This window comes from Oculina patagonica, chromosome 10 (genome assembly GCF_052425735.1).
Source record: "Oculina patagonica isolate OP01 chromosome 10, crgOcupat, whole genome shotgun sequence".
In the NCBI taxonomy this organism is placed as follows: Eukaryota; Metazoa; Cnidaria; class Anthozoa; order Scleractinia; family Oculinidae; genus Oculina; species Oculina patagonica.
This window is the reverse complement of record NC_135767.1, coordinates 2213752-2238751: the sequence shown is the minus strand read 5'-3', so window position 1 is coordinate 2238751 and position 25000 is coordinate 2213752. Positions and strand designations below refer to the sequence as shown.

The following is a 25000-nucleotide window of genomic DNA, read 5'->3' as shown; positions in this document are numbered from 1 at the left end:
GTCCTATTTTTCTGGTATAAATAGCCCTGTGTAGAGCTGGGAGTCGTAGAGTGGGACTAAAAAGGTGCATACTGATTAAATTGTTTTCAGTTTTTTGCTTTGTAATTTTTAAATTCCAGATGTAATGTGAGTGACAGGATAACACTTCATCGTGCCGACGTTCGTAAGTACCTTCACTTGTTAATTAAACAAAAAATGCTAAAATTGCAGCCAGGGATTGACATCATAGTACAAAATTTGTGCTTGACACTGACTTGTGCTAACGCTAAAACAACGTTAATAAAACTTAAAAGACGTTTCGACCAAATAACTTTGGCCTTCATCTTTTTTTTTTTTTTTTTAAATCCAACGGCTTTCTAACGGTTCACAGTTCTGCGCGTGCTATGACAGCAAACTTCCCTTGTGTTTATCTACAGTAGTTTTCCAATGTTTGTCGTAAATCCAAAACCTCGTTATCACAGCTAGCAAATCAAAACGAACGCAGATAGCGTTATGGTTCCAATTGGATCTAACGTGATACCGACTTCAAGCGCGGGAAATCATGAAACCGGCTACAAGCGAGGTAAAACGTTCACTAAAGCGTCATTTGCTTGTTCGTTTCGATTTGTTCCTTATTGGTTGGAAAAACCAGCGTTTTACAAACATCAGAGAAAGACGCAGCGCGGAAGGCCGCCTGATCTTCAAATGCCGCACTCTACAGCCGCGCGGCATAAACATTGACTTTGCTTTTATTTAAATGGACTCAGTTAGCGCGCGCGCACGCAATGTTGCCACATTCAAAGAAAATGACGCGCGCTGACTTTAACGGCTATTTTCCACTGATGAAGGGACAGAAGTCCCGAAACGTCTGGATTTATTTACAAAAATTAGCGCATAAACGAAACTCTAACTTTATTATGTGATCAGCGTTTTACATGATTGACACATTGATTGACTTGGGCGTTGCACGAGATTTTTGAGGCAAACACATAGCTCAGAAAAGCCATCGCTTTCAAAAATTAACAACTGATTAAGGTTGTGTTACATGGGACAACTTGCAACAACGATTTTTGCGCAACAATGTTGCGTGAAAATCGAACACCGTGTAACATGATACCGGGGACGATTTTTCGCGCAACTTTTGACTCGGCAACACGTTGCGAGTTTTTGAACCCAAGTAAAAAACTCGCAACGTGAAGCCAACATTGTTGTGCGAAAAAATCGTTGTTGCGAGTTGTCCCATGTAACACAACCTCTTAATCAGAAAGCTCTATTTAAGCTCTAAAGTATCATCGGAGCATTTTTACAATAACTGAGCGAAGAATTCTCTTGCGCTCATTGGTCGAGAGCTATAGTCGTTGAGAGTATAGACCATGAAAAGGCCTTAATCTGTGCGACGCAGCGGAAGGCAACTTTAAGGAATCCTGGAAAGTTGGGAAAACGTCTTGGTATATTTTCACTCGGCTTTTCGAATTTCCTGATATCAATTAAAACTGTGTAGCGTCTTGTTCTTAGGTGATAAAAAAATAAATTTGTTATTTCAGACGCTATTTTGTTCGGTACACGTTCACCGACATTTCGGCATTGCTGCCTTTCTCAGTGTGGGCTAACTGATTCTAAGGGGACAGACCATGAACGTAATGGCGCTCCTGAAAATATTTAATTGCCGTAACCGTTCATCAGCGGGATGCCTAAAATGCGCGCAATTCCACAATCGGCTTCGGCTCCATTAAATTCTATACCAATTGCAGAACGTTTTAGGAGGAGCCACCCACGATGTGAGCACAGTTACAGACAAGACAAAATAATAAGGAAAATAACGTAAATAAATGTAAACCGTTAAATTACGAACTTAGCGCACACGTCAAAGAATGTGGGCTAACTGATGTCAGTTAGCCCACACTGAGGAAGGCACCAATGCACTGTTTTAGCACTCTTCGAATTTCCTTCCAATCAAGCGACGTGAACTCTCGCGATCTTGTCCCTCAACTCTCATCCGCTTGTGTTCTCTCGCCCTCATCCATTAATTATATGCACATTTTTTCTTCTACCCTTCAGGATCTGTGTTGCCATTACTTGGCTCCAGAAAATTTGATGCTATCATAAGCAACCCACCGTATATTCCTGAACAAGACATGACTCAGTTGGAACCTGAGGTTTCCAGGTAAATTTATTTCTGTTGTAGCGATATAAATTCCTTTACGTCACCAGTTGCTATTAGTTTCCCAACGTGACATCTAACAACTACGTGTAGCCGCACCCACCCACTGAGGAAAAACGGGAGGGACGGTGGGCACAGCTACACGTAGGTTAGACACTTAACTACTGAAACAACGAGTTTTTTTGGTTATGACTGAAATACAGAAAGGATTTGACATCAATAGGGGAGCAGGGGTGGCGCAGTGGTGAGAGCGTTCGCCTCCCACCAATGTGGCCCGGGTTCGATTCCGGCACGGTGTCATATGTGGGTTGAGTTTGTTGTTGGTTCTCGTCCTTGCTCCGAGGGTTTTTCTCCGGGTTCTCCGGTTTTCCTCCCTCCACAAAAACCAACACTCCAAATTCCAATTCGATCTTCGATGCACGTACACTTCTCAACGAGCTCTAAGCTCTTCGGTGTTACGTGTGTAAATATATTACATTTACATTTTTTTTTACATCAATGTTTGTATACAGTATATATGTTGCAGGTTAAATTGGTTTTCAGGTTAAATCCGTTTCCAACCTAGTCTAATCTGTTTCTTCTTGAAGATGACAATCTATTGGAATTCCTTTTTATGAATTCAAGTTATTTTATGTCATTGTAAAAGTGTTATCTTCAGGTTGAAGCAGAAATTAATCTTGGTCGAAAACGGATTTAACCTGAAGCCCCATCCGCTTTTCGTAGTCCCAGAGAGTTGATGTACCCTGACACTTAAAATCCATGACGTTAGAAATCAACTAGAACCTGATTACCTTAGCAAGTATAATTAAATTAATATCTACACGGTCCTTTTCTAGTCTCCGCCTTTAAAAAATACCACTGTTCGGCTAAAAGAGAGTTTAGTTACAGACTAACATATTGAATGCAGCCGAGGCCAACCAGCCATGTATCTAGCCTGAATTTTAGACGTCTTCTCTGGTCACCAGCTCAGAGAGGGTCGTCTGAAATTCAGGCTACCATGTATCGCTATTGCTGCAAAACAGCGTAGAATGGTCTTCAAATCTTCAAAAGACTACATGTAACTCTTCATTTCAAAGTTCGTTGTGTATCGTTGTGTATAAATTAGAAACCTTAGTAGAAGTACGACAGCAACTACAAATAGTTAAAAACAAGTGTCATTTTGGCGGGAAAAACGTGGTAGCCGCGTCATTTTAGAACGAAGTTTTGCGAAAATGTCAAAAACAAGAAAACAAGTCATGGGAAGGCAGGTGGCATGAATATCCTCAGACAGCTTTATGTAGCTATGTTGTTCACAAAGAGTTATAGAATAGCTTTGTAGAAGGGATATATCGCTTAATCCGTTTCTAAGTACGTCGCTAAAAAAGTGTGGTCAAATTTGGTACCCGGACGGAAAGATTTCTTTTGTTCAAGTCGAGGTAAATTTCTTAACTTTAAATACGGTTTATCCATGGAATAACTCGCGTTGAGTTTTATACTTCTGAAGGAAAATACAATAAGCCATGAACCGAACATTAATCTGAGTCCGATTTTCAAATTCCTTGAACTTTTCCCTGCTTTTGTTTCGATAGACACGAAGATGTACAAGCATTATATGGCGGACGTGATGGATTGGACGTAATCAAGGAAATTTTGCGTGTTTCTCCAATAATACTCAAGCCTGATAGGTAGGTAAAGTTAAGACTGTCCTGAAGCTTTAGTACAGTATCGCAAGTTCAATCAATTTATACACCTGGTCCCGGTTGTTCGAAAGATACATCACATAAGCTTGCAAACCAGTAATGTTAGTGGCATACAACTATACCTCACATATAGACCAGTAATTAGCGGCATTGAACTATGTCACATACAAACCAGGGCCGGGTTGTTAAGCTATAAATCCATGCAGGATTACCCTGAAATTTGATTTCAGTTTTTTTTTAACTTTTCAATAAGGTTTTCTATTTATACTTTCTGTACTCCAGTTTTAACGTTTATACAAGAGAAATTGAACCCTCGATCAACCTTTTATTTGGGGTAATGTTAATCGGCTTTCCAACAACCTTTGTCTGGGTTTAGAGATGCACTGCGAGAGTAAAGTGTCTTGCCCAAGAACACAACATAGTGATCGACCCCGGCCAGGGATTAAACCCGAACCGCTACATCGGAAGTTCAACGCGCTTATCATTAGGCCAGTGCGCCTCTCACCAGCCGTATGCAGTAATTTTTAAACTTCTCATCCATCTGGGAAAACAAGAAGAGCTAGAGTTTCCAGTCATACAATTGTTCAAGAACTTAAGAGCAGACTGAATGTTGAAAGTCACAAGCGTACGTCAAGTTCCTCTTATATAAATCTCGGGCGTAGTAGATTCTCGGACATACTTTTTGGAGAACTTTTCCGATCACAAATTTGTGTTTTGTTGAAAACAGAGTCAGTGCAAAAAGTTTGTGAAATACATGGGGCCGGTAGTGTAGCAGCTTTTGTAAGCTTGTAATTCTACTGGTCCTCTTGTGTAGCAGTTGCTATTGGTTCTTTAGGTCTAGAGGCATTGTTCCTGTTGTTTGTTCCATTGTTCTCTCGAAGGGTAGCAGGCCATTCAAGTATGTACAAGCTTGCGAGAGCTACTAACCGATCCGATGGGACAGTCCCTTTCTCCGTGCAGTGGATCCACACCCTAAGACCACCTCTTTAATACGACCACTTCGTTATGACGGGAATTGGTTAATATTTTACAGAAAGCTATTGCTCAATTCAAAACATAGGTTGCCATACTCGTTATTAAGAAAATGACAATTTACCTCTTTGGCGAGCTCCGGCCATAAAGAAATAGCCGCCATTTATTAATCCCGCGCACTAATCACGCGTGAAATTATGCGCAGTAAACCTGCACAATTCACTCACTCACTCACTCAATCCTCTTCGTGCCCTTGGGCAGTACTTAAATTTTGTCCAATTCTCAGCTCAGACCCTCTCATACGACCAGTGACCACCTTTAGGAGTCTCAAACTTTTATTTACTTTGTAAATTAACTCCGGTGTACTGTCCACTTGAGGGAACTTTACTGTATTGTTTTCTTTTTTTAGTTCTGTGTGGTTAGAGGTGGACATTTCTCATCCCAACTTGATTGATGAATGGATCAATAGCCACGATCTTGGTTTAAAATACTCCGCAACTTTTGATGATTTTACACAGAGGTAAACCAAAAGTAAACTACCGTAAAAAATCTATTAACACCCCCTTCTCTACTAAGCCCTCCCCCTCCCTCCTCTCTGACAAGCACCCATCTGAAAGTTCCACTTCTTTCTTTGCCACACAAAGATATTACAAAACCAGAATACAATGTAATAATTTGAATTAATTACAAAGAAAAAGTGGCGGGGAGACCGATTTTTTTTAAATGAGCACCACCTCCCTCTCTCTTTAAGGTAAATCACGACAAATTACAAACAAAGAAACAAGGTACCTTTACGCTTTTAAAATAATTTAATCACTGCATTTTTTTTTGTTAATGCTAGTTTGTGAAAAACAGCACCGAAACATTCAACAGTCCACTCTCGTATTTCTTTTATATGTAGTCTATGTACCCTCACTGATATAGGATTTGAAATTTGCCTGCCTCCGTTTCTCTAAAAAGCACGCGCCCCTCAAAAGGTGTAACGACTGGCCAATCACAGCTACGGATATTACGCAAGCAGCCAATCAGAAAGCGAAGCAAAAGCGCGAAGCCGGCGCTAAGCGCGGGAAAATGCACATATTAAAGCCAAATAAAAGGTTTGCTCCTGATTGGTGGAAAATGTTTGCTCTAATTGGTTACAATGACAAGAATGCACGATCTCTTTAACCAATCACGGAGCTAAGTAAACGAAAACAGAATCAAACACAGAATCACTTTTTACAGCCGCTTTACTCGGTATTTAAAAAATATAAATATTTGAGAAGACAAAATGTAAACATTATACAAAAGCGTTAACCTAAATGTTGGACTACGACCAGCCCCTCTTTTCCCTAAGTTCGACCAAGGCTCCTTTTTTTTTCGCTTCCTGCTCAAAATTTCAGGGAAATTAGGGATTGCTCGTAGTCTTCCTGCCTGCAGATGTCTCATTTTCCTTCCGTTGAGGAAGGAAACAGAGAAGCATCTGCATAAATCTACTTTAAATGTCCCGGTTGCGAAATATACAGCTGATAATTACGGCCCAACCGAAAGAAGCCGGGTACGCCATTGTTCCCGTTTCCTTCACAGCAGTTAAAATATTTAAAAAAATCTTTAATAATTTGCAATAGAAAAATCCATTAAGGTTGCCGTGTATGCTTTTTAAAAGCAATTAAAATTAAAGTTCACTAACCAAGGTGAAAATTTAAAAACACCTGCACGAAATTAGCCCGTATGCCTTGTGGTCAGCGGCGCACTCGTGGTTCCTTTCCAGTTTCCTGTCGGATTATCGCGCTTTAGCAAACATTTTCGATACGGCTGAACTTGGTAATGCCGATAAATATTTGAATTTGAATTCTTTTACGTTCAAACAGACGAAACTGGGCGATTTTTGTGGTATAATTTAAATATGTTTTTTCTATTTTTAAAATCAGTAATATATGTTTCTCCATTGGGGGTAATAAAATATCCAAGGAAGAGAATTAATACAAAATTCTAATATAAAATGCCGGCATGTTATGAAAATAAGGCAAGACAATCTGTTTCATATACTATTGCTTCCTGCATTTAAGTCCATCGCCCACGGCGCTACTTATAAACCTCAGTTTTCCCGTGTGACTAAGAACCTTTGCTTCCTATTGCGTACCAGACTAGCTGGCGCATTGCAAGCGCCGCGAACTGTTTTGCCGGCTACAAGCATAGTGGTTGCCAGGAAGAAGAAAATATTTTTAGTAATTTAAAGTGAAATTAAAAATTTATTAAGCAAAAAGGAAGGAAGTCTCTGGAAGGGCGTAAAAAAGTTTTTCTTCCCGTTTTTTAAGCTTCCTGTTTCATTCCTAAAACATGTTTTTTGCACGTGCCGATTAATTTGTCAGGCGTCTTCGTTACCGTTTTTCTCACGCGAAGAATCAAATAAACTCTGAAGGAGAATTGATAAATTTCGGTCTGCTTATTAATACTAGACGACATTTTACTCCGAGTTTGTTTAGTGGAATTTAGAAAAAAAAATCTGACATTTGTTCGTGAAATACTATTTTTAAATTAACACATTGTCCGCTAGAACAAGTCGCGTCGAGATTTCGCCCCTCGCAAGTATCCTCGCGAGGGCCTCTCGAGAGTTACACTCGCGGGCATCCCTCGTGGGTTCCACTTCCGTGCCTTCAAACCCCCACATATCTTTCGTTTGCAGTAGGTTAGTTTGGATGTCATAGTGTGAGAAAAAGTGTAGAAAGTGCAGAAAAAGTACAGAAATTAAAGCCTGCTATTTGTCTTTTTCAAAATGAAAGTTATTTCCTTGAAAGTTTCCGTCACGACGTTTCGTCTCGTGTTCACCGCGGTCAAACGTCTCAGGCAGGTTTTCTTTCCATTTCGCCGTTTTTTGTTCAAATTGAAGTGTTATTAAGAGCAAGAATAGATAAAATAGTTGCCGAGTGAAAGCATAATCCCATTCCCTCAGGTAAACCAGTGTTTTTACTTTTTAAATGTTTCGCATCCGAACCAAAGGTGCTTTGACAAATGGCGCCGACAAGTCCGCATATCGCTATTTTCAAACACGTAGAACTTTTTTAGTAAAGCTCCAAAAAACTTAGTAAAGCCTTAGGATACCGGTTATGTATCGAGTTTTGAACTGTGAAAATTAAAACCTTATCTTTGCAGTACTTTTCTTATTTTTTGCATATTTCTGTCGTTTGACCGCGGTGGACGTCTCGTGTCAAGCATGTCAAACGTCATGGGCAACTACACCAAATGATGATCAATAGCTAATTTCTCCTTACAATATCGATACATTGTCAAGCAGACAGGTAATGAGAATAAAGAAAATCATCAACTGGAGATATTGTCTTGATGTAACAACAAACTCTCGGAACTAACATTAAAAGAAATGTATGTGGATCAGTAAGGAGATTTACATGTCGATCCAGTGTGTATGTGGTATGACTCTCGTATAAGGGGCACATTGCAGTGGAATCTCTGCTAACAGAATCTTCCTAATGGGACAGTGTCACCAAGATTAGTGCTACCTTATTGTTACTTATTTTCTCGGGACTTGATTTTCGCGATTTTCGCGATTTTCAAAAAATCGCGAAATTTAAGACCCGCGAAGAAAGGTTCTCGCGAAAAATAACGACGCGAAATTTAATACCGTTCTATATAATTCGTTATGAATATTCAATGTTGCCGTCAGTTTACTACTTAATTACCTTGGTACAGTCGTCAAACTAGCCCTACTTTGTTGCAAAGGAACATATTAAACTGTTTTTAAAGCTTTGTTTTGTTATATGGTTTTGTTCAATGTCATTGGAAACTGTTGCAGTGGAAAATTAAAATCAGTTGGACCAATTTTGAGACTTACTGTTTGTTAATGTAGACCAGTATTTTGACACTTTTCGCGAAATTAAGTTCCCGTAATCTTATTTTTTTGGCCAAATCGCGAAATTTAAGTCCCGCGAAATATGGCCGTTCCATTTTCGCGAAATTAAGTGCCCGCGAAAATAAGTAACAATAAGGTAGTTGAAAATCCAATGAGGGTGTTGCTATTAATTGGAAATCCACTAATAGTGGTCTGGCTTTGCCGTACTAGTAGTAATAGATGTAGATGTAGATGTATTAAAATGTGGTGTAGCTACAGATTGATAGGAAAGAAGTGGCGTAAAACTTGAAAATGTCAGGTTGACGTTTTCAAGTTTGACAGTGTTAATTGGTAGAAATTGCTTAAATACCACTGAGAACGGTTTATTCACATCTTGGAGAATGAATTTATTCCTTTCGTTGTTCCAATGTCAGGTTATCTTGTTGATCAGTGCGTGCTGTGAGTGCACCCTCATAATTCTAGAATAGTTTACACAAAAACTTAGAAGACTTCTCGTGACACTGCCCTTTTAAACGCTTATCCTTCTGTGGTCCTGGACATGTTTATTATTTTCGAGAAGCACAAAAATAATCATATCTATAACATTATGACTCAAACTGTGTAGAGCAGTACTTGACTAATGACATCAACTGTGTAGGAAGTTAGGATGATAAACGATAGCGAGAATGGAAATGGATAACAATATGAGCAAACTTGAAAAAGTGAGGCTTGCGTGTAGGAAACCCAACAATAATGGTTTGATTTTGTAGAACAATACTTGGCAAATGACAGCAACCCAGGAAGTGAGGATGACTAACGATAGCGAGGATGGAAATGGATTACAATATGAGCAAACTTGAAAACGTGAGGCTTGCGTATAGGAAACCAACAATAATGGTTTAATTTTGTACAGCAGTACTTATGGCAAATGACAGGAATCCATTAGAAAGTGAAGATGACTAACGATGGCGAGGATGGAAATGGATATGGACAAATTAAAACTTAAAAAACGCGCGGCTAACTTGTAGGAAACCCAGCAATAGTGATTCCATTTTGTACAGCAGTACTTGAAAAATGACAAGAACCCATTAGGAAATGAGGATGACTAACCATTGGGAGGATGGAAATTAATAATATTGTAAAAAAAAAAAAAGGCTGCGAGTCACGTTTTCAAGTTTAACCGTGTTTTCTTCACGTTTTGCTTAAGTGTTGTTGCTTTATGGAATTCGTTTCACAAGTTGAGTTTTCTATACTTTTATTCGAGTCCATAATGTTTTCATTTTATACATCAACGGAACATTTACCTGCGTTTACAAATAGGCAAATACCCTATGACAGGGCTAACGCCTTCCCGTTCAAAGTGCAAACCAGTTGTTTACTGTAAAACTCTCATTTCCTGTGATTTGTAGCGAATCCACACTAAGTTTTATTTAAAAAAAAGTTTTATAACTTTTACTAAGAGCCTTTTGTCGATTTACGTTGTAGGCCAAGATTTTGTCACATTATCCGAAGCTGATGACTGCGTGACACGTGACGTCCCAAGGCAGATGCACAAGTCCTTATATTGCGTTACCGGAGTTTTGGAACTGACTGAAATGGTGAAGAGAAGAACTTGGACCAGTCCTCGTGGCAAAGTAAATGAATTATTTGAAATGAACCTACAGAAAGAGCGAAGCACGTCTACAACTTCAACTTTGTCTTTTGAAGAAGAGGTAAAAATGAGACAAATAAACGGGCCAGTATATCGACAGATCACATAAAAGATAATCTTCTTGTTTTAATCTTTGTAACTAGTGGAATGATCGCAAGATTAGACTTTGCTGGCGTTATCAAACCAACCATACGATCTATTGTCTGGTTGTCGGTGATCTAATACCATCCATTAAGGAACAGGCCAAATGGGGGGCTAGGGACCGGCAGGGATAAGAGGAGGAGGGGATTAAAGACCAAGACAGACGCTGCAGTATTGCGTGCAACAGTTTCTTGATGTGGCCACATGCACATAACACTGCGGACAACATTGTTGACCTACCAAGTACTTTCTGATGTTAATAATTACGCAACCAAATGGTGATGGTAGCGAGATAAAGCCAAGAGGAACAAGCAAGAGTTGTCCCGCTTTTGCCCTAAGAAGAGAAAAGATTGGCTAGCCAAAAAGCGAAAAACGCTTTACCACATCACTACGCGCAATGTTGTAGATTGTAATGACACATTTGCGCAGTGCTGCAGAAGTAAGAAAACTGTTCTACTGCTCCAACACTGCTCCTATTGTTGCGCGCAACAATTTCTGGGGTGACACGCTTCAATTCAGACGTTGCGCGCATTGTTGCAACGTCCCTCTTTTTGTGCAAACCACGCGTACGCTTAACCCTTTTGCGAATTTACCACCGTCAGTTTCATTAAAAAGATATGGATCTTCTATTCCAAGCTTGTAGCTAAAAGTTTAACATCATTGATTGTGCTCCTCAAGATAGAGGGTACATGTTGCGAGTTGTCTTCGAGTTGACCGAGTTATGTACACTTTCTTAAAGCTGTACAAGTATGTTTTAAGAAAATTCGGTGCTAAATTATTGCAAATACAGTGATTATTATCATGGAAAAGCACGTCAGCGTTAAAAAAATTGTTTGAAAGTATGAACCGTTCTTACTTTTCCGCGCATTACCAAAGTGCCATGTTATGACGTCACACAGTTGTCCCAAATTCAAAGCGCACACTAAGCAAATTTGTTGAAATTTATTGCCATGCATTTAAACAACTCAGCATTTTTTTTAAGGCTAAACAGCACAACAATCTATACTTTGTTCTAGCGAGATATCGACGCATGACGCGCAATTCCGAATTAGGGCTAGGAGCGAACTTGCGCGCTGTAGTTTGCACAACGAACTCACGCTAAATACCGATTATTTTGCACGCAGTCTGAATACTTCCAAAAAGTTTTAATTTAGGCTTGATTTCCAACACTTTACTGCCATTTGAACCAATAGTCTTCTGCACAATGTATCGATATGTAAGGAGAAATTGTATGTTGCTCACTCTTGTAAATTAAAGCAGGGCTTAAAAAGTACCTCTGGAATAATGCAAGGACCACTTGTACAACAGCAGCGAAGTGAAGCTGGATCTTGGATCAGCAATATCAAATAAAACGTTAAACCAACTACGTACAGCTAAAAAGGCTAAATAAATTGTATTGCCCAATATTTCAGCTAGACAAAACTAATCTTCAGGGGCTGAAAAAGTTAAGTCCGATCAGCCTTGTATTTGGTTAGTTAGCAAAGCTAAGGGGCAGGCTTCCCCCAACCAAAGAGAGGCACGCGCGCGAGGGGGGGAGCAGGGGATAAAGATGGCATAGGTGGAACATGAACAGAAAATGCTATTAACAGGCTCTGAATGGAATTAACTTCTAAGATGCATACCAGACAAGATAAATAGTCAACTCGATAACCTGTAGTCTTGTTATTATTACACATGTAACCTTTCCACTGATCATTGACTATTTCGCATTCCCGCAAAGAAATGCGAGACACCGGCGTTTCAAAACGGATTTTACTGGCGATTATATAACCGCTTCCCTGCCGGTTGCATAGGACTGATGTCCGGATTTTTGATTAAAAATCAGCAGGTCTCAAGACAACAGAATGAACAGGCATAAATGAGGGTTTTGCGAAAAGACCGATGAGAACGGAATCTAACGAATTTAGCTCAGTTTTGAAATGGCTTATGTTACGGCTACGGGCCAAGAATGTCATATGACGTTTGAAGCTTTTGCTTTTATCTGGTAATTGCGCAGCGAAAACGGAAGATTAAGCACACCTTCGCTTGAAATTAGTCCTGAGATGTATGCGAGATCTTTTCACGTCGTGCTAAGCTCACACCGAATGCAAACTCGTTGTTTACAAATGATATTTTGCTGCTGGGAAGGAATGATATATTGGTACTGAATTAACAGCAGCGCGGTACAAGTTCTGTTTATGGAAGTTGTTCTCTGCGTGCAGCTCTGAAGTAGCTGTTGATTCAACACAACATGATGTGTAACTGATGTTATTTTTTATACCAGAAGTGATTAAGAGGTATGTTATGTCCGCAAATACTTACTCGATATATACCTACTTATCACACACAGTGAACACTTATTCTTACGCACAGGGGTGTTTTACATAACCTTTCAAGTTCGCCAAGTGAAGCAGTCGTAATATTTTTAGTTCGGCTCAAGCGGTTCTAGAAACGTGAGTTCAAAAAAATCACCGACTCCCAGACGTGCGTGTGCGTAACAGACGTTTTCTTATTTGTTAGTGAAAGCATTGAAACTGTTTCCATTAACCATTATCTGAAACAACTTAACTCTTGGAGCTGTTTTGACCAAATAGCCTAGAGGTTCAAAGAAATTTGCGAAGTCAGCCCGCATTTTGCTTGCTAAGTTTTTTTTCACAAAGCAAAACGCCGCAAAACCTTTATCAAGTTTTGCCGTTCAATCTACAGAATATATGCGTTTCGGATCCTGGTATAAAATGCTAGAAATGCAGTGAGATAAAAATGCTAAAGATTGAACCACTTCAGACAAGATGACCTCAAATGCACGACCGTGAAGAATTGAAATATCGAGTTGTTTCTCAAAGGCAATATCATCTTTATTCACCCTGTTATAAATAACCAAAAGAACGAACTTCGAACAATAACAGCTCTTAAAAGAATGTTACTGCATGATATTAGCCCGATGTGTTTCCAGATATATATTTAGCCTCATACCTTCTCCGCAGTGTATCGTCCCCGGCAGCGGTTTACATAGAATAAGCGTTAAATCATAGTTATATTTCTAAATTTCTTAGCCAGTTGTCAGTTTGTCGCTAAAAGGAAGTGTTAGCTTGCTCAAAAGCTTCCGTTGGCGGTTTTTTTTGTCGTTGTTTTGTAATAAAAAAAATTGTTAGAGGAAAATGTTTGGACTCTACCGTAAAACGAGCACCGATGAATTTATTCAGTTTTATTTAGCGAGTGTTTGTGTTATTTGCAGGTTATTTTATTATTTTGTTTCATATCCAAGAAATAAACCAGTTGGAGTTCTTTTATAGACTTAAAAGCACTAAGAGAGATCGACTGCATCTCTCGAGAAGTTATTCGGGAAAAACCACACTGAAATTTCTGCTGGGTCCATTTGTGGCTTCTTCGTTATGTCAAGAGACCACTCAATCTTGCAGAACTGCAGTGTACGGTTCGTAGGCAAGGTAAAATGGATTGAGAGAAGGAAGCTAGGCATCTTGAATAGAAATGTCTTCCTTTTCTATATAAAGGAAGAGCTTGAAAAGGGAGGGAAGGAAGTATTCAGAGTAATCGTACAGGAAGAATATTGGCAAAGAATTCGCGGCGATTCTAATTAAGCACTGGAAACTCTTTACGATCTAAAATTTGTTATGGTGTAAAATTGCGGCTCGAATCTTCTAAATACATCTCCTAGACAAAAATGCCTGGAAGGTTAAGGAAATTCAGAACGAACTTTTTGTGCAAGTCCTGTGAAATACGGGGGTGTAGGCCGGAAAAGTGTGGCAAGTTTGGAGGTAACCCATAGATTGCGAAATGCTAATTTGTACAAAAGCCTGGTTTTAGTATCGTGGGAAGTTAAAACAATAACGGCATAAGAGCAACAGAAAATGATAAAACTTTTCCACTACTGTATCATTGAAAATATCTCCAAATTTTAATCTTTCAACCCGCGCATTTAATTTACATGTCTCCATTACGAAGATCTGAAATGTATTAGTTACAGTGTTTTGACTGTGTAAATATTTGGAATAGACCCTCTTCCCTCTATACTGTTGGTTCGTTTCTAACTGAGATAAATACACGTATTGCAAGATATTTTTGGCTTTTGAAAAGCACTTTTTCTTCAAGTGTTTTTTAAAATTAAAATAATGTTATAGAAAATGTAGGATGTAAATTTATATTGCTTGATTAGAATCTTGCATAGCTTTCGCCCGCGCAATATTCAGCTTACAATAACACTGAGACATGCATACAAAAATTACAAATAAAATCTAAATTGCCAGCTTGGCTAGCTTTTACCACGCTTTTTGCGAGGCGTCAAAACTGTTTTAGTTTAGCTAAGTGAGCCGGGAAATAAATTGTGAGCGTTGCACATGCAATTAAATTAGATTTTCAAGTTAGTCTAAGAAGCTCTTTTATCACAATTGAGTTTAAGAGCTGCATTAAGATTGATTCTTAAAAAAGCTACAGTGTGTTTAAATCAGTGAGCTAGAAAAGTTAGCAGAGAGATATTTTTACTGATGCAATTGAAAAAGCGACCTCGTCTTGTTAACTCGTCGAATGCATTTTCACTTGTTAATTCCACATTAAATTTAAGATGTAACAGTGGAAAATTTATTCACCTTTAAAAAGCGAAATCAAATCGTTCACAGTTTTAACAGCAAATGCCTCTTTATTGTAATATCTTTTTATTTCATGTATGGTGTATTTTACAGTGATACAAATGTATATTTTAACATATGAAACACAACACAGCTGATGTGCAAAAATCAAAATTTTGTGCTGATTTTATATTTAAACTGCATTTATTATCTTTTTGCTCATAAAATTTCCATGGTACCAGTTTGAGGGGGCAATTTTTAGAAATTTATTCTTAAAACTGACAACGACTGAAAATGCGAAACTTACAACATTACTTGAGAAGTGTACTTCTCAATAGCCTTCATTTCAATTGTTAGACACTTGGGCTTCTCTATAGACTCTCAGTAAAGTTAGACTATCAAAACGTTTACTCCACAGAAGATCGTTGTACACCATTAAACAGTACCACACAAAATTATAGCTCAATAGCTTTTATTTCAATGGTCACACACTAGGGTTTCATCCAAAGACTTAAAAATAAGAACCACCTTGTACAGCATAATAAACGATACCACATGAAAATATTGCTCAATAGCTCTTTTTTGAATGGTCACACACTAGGGTTTTATCCAGAGATTCAAAAGTTAGAACCACCTTGTGCAGCATATTTAACAGTACCACATGAAAATACAGCTCAATAGCTTTCATCTGAATGGTCACACACTGTCATCACTGGGGTTTTATCCAGAGTTTTTAAGTAAAACTTCACATTACATGAATCAAAGTTGTCGTTTTAGAACAGTGATGACAGATCCATAGGCTGTGTGCAGTGTATGCTACGTCTGCTATGCAAGGGTGCAGTCTTTCAGTGATTTGTTGCATTTCATTTGGAGCATGCAAAGTTTTTAACTCCGGTTCTTTCAGTTTTTTCTTTTGGAAAAGGCAACGAGTGACGATTTTTGCAGTGCAGCGTTTGATACACCTGTGGCCATTGATGTTACTTGGAACGAATGCATTTCATTTCTGAATACGTCTATAGCTCTCTAAAGTAACACTGACGAAATGAAGTCTTGACCTTTCAAAGCACTGTAAAGCGTTTTTTTGCAAAAATTTAAAATAAAATAAGGGTCTAACGTAGCTAAACATGTTTAGTAAAATGTTCACCGAAGTTGTGGACACAAAATTGCTGAGTTGTCTTCTTCGATGAGTGGTATGTAAACGTATTTTTCTTTTTTTTTCCTTTTTTTTCTTTCTCGACATATTAATTTTTTGTTTCATGTAAAAGGAACACAATTTTCTAGATTTCTCTCTCTTTCCAACATTTTTTTTTCTCGAAAACGAGGAAAATATTCGCTAAAGGACAGTCACGGAAAGTAAGGTTAACACAAGTCAGGTTGTTGGATAGTATTTCAGGCAGAATTATTCGTCGGGCTATAAAAAAAATCAGGTCAACTGCATTGCATGGCCTTTTCACTGAGAGGAATATGTTTTAAATTTCTTCGCTATTTTTATAACAAAGGTTAAACGTTGCTTTTAAATGCTGTGTTTTTACACGCAATACGGACATTTTGTTGTGCTCAGTTCTCAGAGATGTTCAATTAATATAGTGTAGCAGCTCCTCAATACAAATCAAGTGGGTTGCACGTTTTGAACAACACTCATACATCGATGTTTTGTTCTCCAAAAAGTAACACTTTCTTATCTCACCAACAATAGTAGCTGTAATAACTAAAGCTCCGACGTTGCCACTTACAATAACAGAAATAAACGAAATAAATGAGCTTTTACTGGCTACTACACGAGAAATGTTCCATGTTTTGGCTTCTGAACTGCAGTCTTCAATTCTCCAAGAAAATTGTATTAATGTAGTAGTTAAAGGTTTGCCTATGTCATACTTAGTATCTGACCACATGCAGTCAATGTGCACAGTGTTTTTTGTTTGTTTGTTTATTTGCACTGCATGTAGTCTTAATTAAGCCTACAAAACTAACAACTTACAATTAAACTTCAATAAAAACTGAGAGCAGCAGTCAGTTTACATCGTAGGTAACATTTACCAATTTATCTTTTGTCTTGCAAAATGTACATACATTACAATATTTGTAATTATAAGAACCCCACACAACAAGAAAGCTAACTAAATTCACTACAAAGGAAACCATTTGTATGTTACATTGCTCGTTTCGATTTTTCTTTTGATTGACAACACGAAGACTATGTGTATGTGAAGAAACACCAGACAAAAAGCCAACTAAATGCATTAAAAATACATGTCGTAGGTAACATTCGATGTGCATCATTTCTCTTTTGCACGGATGAAAACGAACATGGCACTTTTTCGAAAGAAACCCACTCTATAAGAAAACTAACTTTTAATAAAGAACAACTTCAAACCACTTTGAAGTGTCGTACATTCGTTGTTCATTTCTCTTCGAGTGACAGCCTCATATACTTGGCAGAGAAACAGTCACTTAAATAAAGCCAGCTTAAATGATAAACCATTTGTGTGTACTGACATTCGTTGTATATTTTCTCGGTGAATGAAAAAAGAAAAGCCCAAAAAAGGAAAAAAAAAAAAAAAAATTCAGAAATAAAACGAACCTCATGCATATGGGAAAGAAAGCCACACCACAAGAAAGCCAGCTTAATGCAATGAAAAGCTGAGTAGAAACCATTTCTGTGCCTATTCGTTGTACATTCTTCTTTGAAGAAGGTGCATCACCAATCCTGCGTGCTAGAAAGCCAACTTAATTCAAGGGATATAGTATAGAAGCCATTTGCGTGTCCTATTGGCAACATTCGCTGTACATTTCTCTTTGAAGAGGAAGGTACAAAATTAAGCACAGAAACCCACACCACATGCAAGAAAGCTAACTAAACGCGCTGTGAAAAGAGAATCTTTATGTACAGTCGTTTCACAGATTTCTGTTTTAAATGACAACGTACAACGTGCATTTGAGAAGAATCTACACCACAAGCGGAGCATGAGAAAGCCAGTTAATTTGTGTGTCGTGGGTGATTCATTCTATAGTGTATTTCTCTTTTGAATGACAACATGTATCACACAAAAAAACCACACTACAAGAAACCTAATTGAATGCAATAAAAAGAAAACAAGCCGTTAATATGTCGTGTATTTCTCTTTCGATTAAAAACGTGTAGAGTCACATTTAGAAGACTTCTAGACTCACGAAATTGATAACTCTACAGTTGTTCTTCTTGTGTGGCTTCTTATGTCGCTTAAATCATGCTATACAAGAATCACTTTTGTTTAAGAGATGTCTAATAGCCTAGACAACTGAACTGTACAAACAGTAATGTTTTAACTACACTCACGCACAACTGTCTATGTAGTTACACCCCCGGTTGCATCTGTTCTCTGTAGTTTAGACATCCCTCAAAAATTTTCGAACCCACCATCAAGCGACGGAGACTATTCAAAAGTACTGAAAGCGACTCTTCGAAATCAAACGGTTGCGAACTTCTTTACACAAATCGTCACAAAAATCTGACAAATTTTTAGACTTGTTTCGTAATTCACTGACAACTGTCTCAAGATGGGCGAGGACAAACATCGTGGGAAGAGCTCGCAAAGAATTTTACGAAAATTTCGCAAGAAGAAATTCCAACTTGTCGATGTGATAATTCAGCTGCCAGAATCCACTTCAACATTTCAAGACCTAGCTTGCATTGACGTACTTTTTCACTGTGGAGGCTGGCTGAGATTTTAAAAGGACAATCCCGGAATTAAATCACTATTCCAAGATTAAGACATTAACCTTAGAGCCCCTAATATCTGTATCACCTTCCAGAGGCCTAGTCGTTAGCCAACGCTTTCACGGCCCCGTAAAATACGTATCCTGGGTTCATAGTGTTCACCCTCTTCCAAGCGAGGACTGCAATGTAGTTTGGCTTCAGTCGCACCCCTACAAATGTACACAGCGCAAAGGTTATAAAGAAATACATGTATCATAGCTACGCACCGTTGGCAGTTGGCCAACATTGTTTGCTTCTTAATATTTGGCAGTCAGTTTTTGCGATTTACGTACATGTACAGGTTAAGAACGCTAAGAATTTTGCATCGCTAGCAAAAACGTCATAAGGTTGAACTTTGTAAGACACTTTTCAAACAAACAAAACTTGAGCTTTCGGCAGTAGCTTGTAAAGATCATTTAGTGCCTCACTAAAAGAACAGAAAGTACTAGCGTTTGTTCAGTTGTAAAAAAGTAACAAAGTTCAAGTTTTGTGTGTTTATTTCGGAAAAGCGGCGGTGTCCTTATTTCCGAATCCCGCGGCTCCAAACTGTCAACGGCATTATTTTCTGTAAAGAGTGTTTACTTATAAGTTGTTAATTTGTTGTGCGAGGCTAGCTTTGCATGCAATGACTTTGGAGTTTGCCCAGTTCTCGTGATCTCACCCTCTTTGAGATGATCTGGGATTTATTAGTCAGCGAAAACTGTAAAAACAGGCTTAGTGCTAAATGGAGCTAAAAACAGTTTCGCAAGCAAGCGAGCTGTTAGGTGGAAAATAAAATCCGCGCGAACTGATTTCGAAACTGAAGCTTTTTGTTGCTGGAGTGCTATGTATTCCACACCCAAACCGTGTTTAAATCCTGTTTACTTAATAAAGTGGCTAGTCGTGTTCCTTTTCGTACCCTTGTGTCTTGGTGTAATAAGGAGCTGATGAAGTTATTTCTAGTGTTCCTGCGCGTTCTTGCGCTTACGTGTCACCTGTTATCAATACACAAATCGTTAAACGATTGTTGTTTTTTCCGAGTGACTCTATTACTTTGTTAAGGGGATCGAGTTTAAAATTCCTTTAAGCGGTGATATGAATGCGTTTGTTGTGATAGCCGCCAAAACGCCACCGACCTACAGACCTAGATGTGTCGTGAAGTTGCGAGAAGTTTTGAGGTTTGCGATAATGAAATCAAAGGAAGTGCCTGGGATGTTGTCTTTTCCGACCTCTCGCTGCAGACAGCATTATCAGCATTAACTCACGGAAACTCACGAAGGCGTGCGCTCTTTACGCTTTGGATCGAAACACGGTTTCATGGTAAGCGCGGCGCACGCGAATGTGTTTTGCATTTCCCGGGAAAACAAGAAATCGGCAACCGCGAAACAAGATGCACTTAGTCAATGCCTATAGCAACGTAGCGAATTTTTTCATTTGATTTCATTTCCGGCAGCTCGGCTGGTCTGTCAATCAAGCGGCGTGTTCAAAGGAAGGAGGGTGGTCTTGGCTCTTCTGCGAAATAAACTACGCGGGTCCAACTGACAATAGATCACGCGAGAACCAATCACAGCGCCGCTACTAAGTTGTATTAGTCAATTAGCGCAGGGCCACACGATAGTAAATTTGCCAATGATTTGTGTAGTAGACAACAACAGTGTAAACTTGGAAGGGCGCTTCAAATGCGAATTATAGCGAGTGGGGGGAGGAAGAGGAACACAAAACTCCCACGCTCCTCGCTTGATCGGCGAACTCGGAAAAAATTCCAAAGCGATTACAAAATCATAAGGCGCGGTCCTAAAAATTCGAAGCGCACGGTCAAGGATTTCATTTACGCGTCGTGCGCACGCTACTGAAAATAATTTTTCTAGTGCGCGCACTGTCAGTACAATGACTGAGCCCACCACAGCAGCACCAGTTGAGGAGAGCGCTCCGCCGCCGAACACAACAACGGAAGCTACACAGGAAACCGTGAACGAACACGCTCAAGATGAAAAGCTCTTGTCAACGGAAGTGCCCAGGAAAGGCAAGAGAGGACGGCCACGAAAAAACTTTCCTGAGGTACTACTGTGCGATGTTAATGTAACTTGTTACGGATAAATTTCAGTGCTCGCGTCGTGCGTCGCGAAGTTAACACAGAAGGGTCACATGCAAGAATATGAGGTCATTTCTTGAAGACTAAATTTAGCCGCAGCTTAATATCGATCATCAATGTTTGTTAACTTTCTCGCCACAGAAGCCTCAAGATGACGGCACACCCGTTATAAAACGACCACGAGGGAGACCGAAAGGATCCAAGAATAAAAATCCTAAGGTAGGAAGATTGTCTGTATTACGATCTCCCTTAACGCCTCATATTGAGCGCCAAGATTTCATTGCTAGAGTAGCGTGCTATACTCGGTTCATTGTATTGCTGCAACATCTGTGTTATGCATGTCTTTAATGTTGATATTTTTGGCTTAGCTTGTGGCAACTTGTACACTGTATTACACCGCCATGAACAACATTTAAGCCTCCATAACAACACTTTGCTTACAGCGAATGACAAAAATTTTCCCACCGTTTGGTTTTCTCAAGCTGACATTATTTTTCCTATTTCTGGTGAACGGCCAAGAAAATGTAACATCGCACTTGAACATCTCGGCTGAGCACGCTTTTTGTTTTGTGGTTAATAATGCAGAAAAGGTCCAAGTGCCAGTTTCTTTGTACTCGCAATGTTTACAACTTTGACGCATAATAACTTAGTTATGCGTGCTAAGCAGGACAGCTACAGCGCGCGCTTCAAGACACGAAAACTCCGCGCTTCGTAAAAGCCCTCGAAGAAGATTCTCACGAGCCCTGCACGTAATGATATCGACAATTTACCTTTCTTCAACTTGACTTCCGGTATTTAAAACCCGTTTGTAAAACTTTTCGCGAACGTTTGTTTCACGAAGCGTGAAATTCTCTGCATAGTTTCGTGCAGTACACCCATAAATCACTTAGAAATCACGTGAGTTTGCCAACGACGCATGCGTGATCTCCGCGCGACGTAGCACGTGTTACGTCTGTTGTTTTCGCGGGAAAAAATATTAGCGCCATGTAAGAACACCGCGACTTGAATGACAAGGTAATAAAGGCGATCCACGTGCGTGGTTTTTGTGTAGGTTCTTTGTGTCACATCTGCACAATGTGTGTAATAGATTCAATCTGAAAACACAGCTCCTATGAAAAGTACACAGTCGCGATATTTAGGGATATATCTTGGCTCGCTGCCCGATTAGCCGCGTAAAAGTTATCGACGAAATTAAAATCGCGTCGAGATAAATTGACTGAAGTTTGAACGCGTCTGAAAAGCGCTCCGTTACGTGCATTAAATTGAAAACCTACGCGGAATCTTAACGTGGGTTATAACTTCCTGGCTTTAAACGAAGGCTAAATGAAAATTCGTTTGACAAGGCGTAATGCAGTTGTCCTTTCAACGATTATTTTTCACGTGGGATTGTCCGTGCAAAATGCAAACATTGTACCCCCAGAGGAGCGATCACTGAATGAAATCTTGCACAATAACCCTGGCATTAAATGCTTGACAAACGAATGGATGAATCGCCCTGCCCCCTCGTTCAAATGTTTTATGTGTTTTAAATAAATCCTCCTCAAGAACATTTTCTCGAGGCATAAGTCAATAGAGTGTTCCGTGACCACGTGTATTCGATGCGGTGTGACTCTATGCTTTATCGAAGTTTCAACGTGCTTTGACAGCGTTTTTTTTTTTTCTTAAGTTGGACTCAGTAGCACGTACAAGAAACTGATAATAAATTTACGAGTTTTCTTTGCGTTGGATAAAGCAATCGAAGTTTTAATAGGCAAGGAAAAGGTATAACACGATAAATTTGAAAGACACCGGAAACCACAAAGGTTAGCTTTGGTCATGAGCCTTTGTTAAGCAGGATAAAAACGTTACCAAAACAAAATAGTGTCAAGAAACACTTCAAAGCCATTTTCTTTCTTTCTCGTGCTATTTTCTTGCTGGATATCGCCATTATAACGTGGTTACCGCGAGGAAAATTTTTTATACCGCCTTCGCTTCTGTACGAAACATGTTGAAGATCACTCGTAGTCTAGATGTTAATCTGTGGCGCGCTTCGGCCGCCCACTTGATATGCTAATAGCGACAAATTTGAAAACAATTCGTTGATATCGCTTAATCATTTAATAATCCCACCGCCAGCTTATTTCTGCAGGTGACACGTTGCTTTAAAAGAAGTTCTGCCTGACTTCCTTTTAATTTTTATCAACAATGTTAGTTTTTTTTATATCCAGCAGCTGCTAGAACTAAGATTAGATTGTTTCTATATATACATGTATATATTTTTTATTTTTTTAATTTACTTCCTTTCTGCATGCAGTTGAGTTTGTCAAATACTAATCACACCATATTAGAAACTCAACTCCGGCGACTAAAATTAATTTGCATTTAATTATCGATCTAATGCTACTCCGTCAAAATTCCGTCCATGATACGAATTTATAAGAACCAACTTAACAACTTTTGCAAATTTCCGTTTTTTCACCCTAATAAATTGCCGATAAAATACGTCTCATTTATAAATCTTTGCAAGAACGTCTTTTCCCCTTCTTTTTAACCATTTTGTCAATGGACGTTATTAAAATCAAGAGAAAAACATTGCTTTTAAGAAATTGTCTTCATTATTACGTCTTTTTAACCTGAAAGTCAAGGCCTATTTTGTTAAAAATTCTTTACATTTCGAAATCTTTGTAAGAACGTCTTTTCCCCTTTTCGACCATTTTGTCAATGAACGTTATGAAAGTCAAGAGAAAAACATCGCTTTTAAGAAATTGTCTTCATTATTACGTCTCTTTAACCTGAAAGTAAGGCCTATTTCGTTACTATTGTACATCTGTAATTTTAAATAATACGCCACCACATGTTCAACATATTTAATAAAGCTATTATGATTGTTGAATCTATGAAAGTCCCTTTTAAACAATGACACAATAAAAAGCTGCAGCTCTCGTAAAAAAAATCTGAACAAAAAGTCATTGAGCGGAGATTAGAAGAAAAAATCTGAACAAAAAGTCATTGAGCGAAGATTAGAAGCTGAGAGATTTCCTGAGTTGTTGTGTAAGATGACTAATGGAGGCAGTACATCTCTTTGTTTCTGTTGCTACCTTTTCTTACAGCAATTGGAGACGGTGTGTCTGTAATAAAAAGGTTTATTTAATACCACAGAACAATAAGGGAGGAATTCATTTAAACATCAAAGACAGTTTCAGGGTAATTTTAGTGCAGAATCGAACCTAGACAAAAGATTCATAAGGCTTACTAACAATGGAGATTTTAAGCTTTGATCAGGTCATGTGGTCCTTTTCCCTTAAGATCCAAGCGTGATTTACTTGTTATTTTTCTTAGAACAGTGCACTGGCTAGCAGATCTTGGGTATTATTACTATTACTGGAAAATATTGTCTAGTTGTACTACCAAATTTCCAATTCTTCCATTGCGCGAAAATGGATAGCAATCAAAATCACAAAGTGGCTCAAAGAACATAGATGGGTTTCAGTGTCTATTATCTTCAGTGGGACTGCCTCCTTTACATTGTATTGAGACAAATGAGGTAACAGCGATTGATTTGCTTTATATCTGGTCTCTTAGTATCTGTTGTTTCTCACAGCAGTAGATACCGGCAGGATTAATCCACTTTAACAGCTGTTTTGGCCTTTATTCAGAAAGTAAATCAATGAAATCAAAACACCACATGCAACCAGTTTTGTTGTAATCAAGTTATTGACTTTGCAGGGAGTCGTCAAGTTTGATGAATAATGTTGTTACATTGAATACCTTGAGCATAGCTGACAATTAGTGTAAACATTTTGTAACAAAGGGGAAGCCATAGTTAGGGTTGTACAATTGTACAATTGGAAGTTTTCCCAGACTCTAAATTAATGAAAGAGAATCATAGATCCCATTCTCTTTTTCTTTCCACTGGAGTTCACGTACACAATCAATATTCTTCATCATCGCCTGCGATGTACTTAATTTATTAAAACAAGAACAAATTGTGCTTGGAGTTTACTGAGATTTTAAAGACCCTAATTTTCTGACAGTTTTGTAACTGAGGTTCAAATTTTAAATTGAGAATGGATAGTTTTTCTACCCAGTAATTAAGTGGTCTGGCTGAAAGCCATCATTATTTGGTTAAATCGCACAGTAGCCCCCATTTTAAAAATCACATCTTGCTATTTTAAGGTTTTTCTATTATATTTAGTGAGTGGATTACTGGGTAATAATTAATAGATCCCAACTTTTTCATCTT

The 25000-nt window shown here is 38.6% G+C and overlaps 2 protein-coding genes across 2 annotated transcripts in view; both read left to right on the top strand.

Annotated features, from left to right (window-relative positions):
- Positions 1-11772, top strand: part of LOC144628620 (MTRF1L release factor glutamine methyltransferase-like) — a 16810-nt gene extending 5038 nt beyond the window's left edge. The window contains exons 6-10 of the mRNA XM_078486757.1: positions 120-163; positions 2038-2143; positions 3709-3804; positions 5201-5311; positions 10103-11772. Of these exons, the coding sequence (XP_078342883.1) occupies positions 120-163; positions 2038-2143; positions 3709-3804; positions 5201-5311; positions 10103-10133 (388 nt within the window). The 3' untranslated portion in view covers positions 10134-11772. The remainder of the gene's footprint in view (positions 1-119; positions 164-2037; positions 2144-3708; positions 3805-5200; positions 5312-10102) is intronic.
- Positions 11773-18212: 6440 nt separating this feature from the next.
- Positions 18213-25000, top strand: part of LOC144628639 (uncharacterized) — a 41164-nt gene continuing 34376 nt past the window's right edge. Inside the window, exons 1-2 of the mRNA XM_078486782.1 lie at positions 18213-20744; positions 20920-20997. Coding sequence (XP_078342908.1) covers positions 20574-20744; positions 20920-20997 — 249 coding nt within the window. The 5' untranslated portion in view covers positions 18213-20573. The remainder of the gene's footprint in view (positions 20745-20919; positions 20998-25000) is intronic.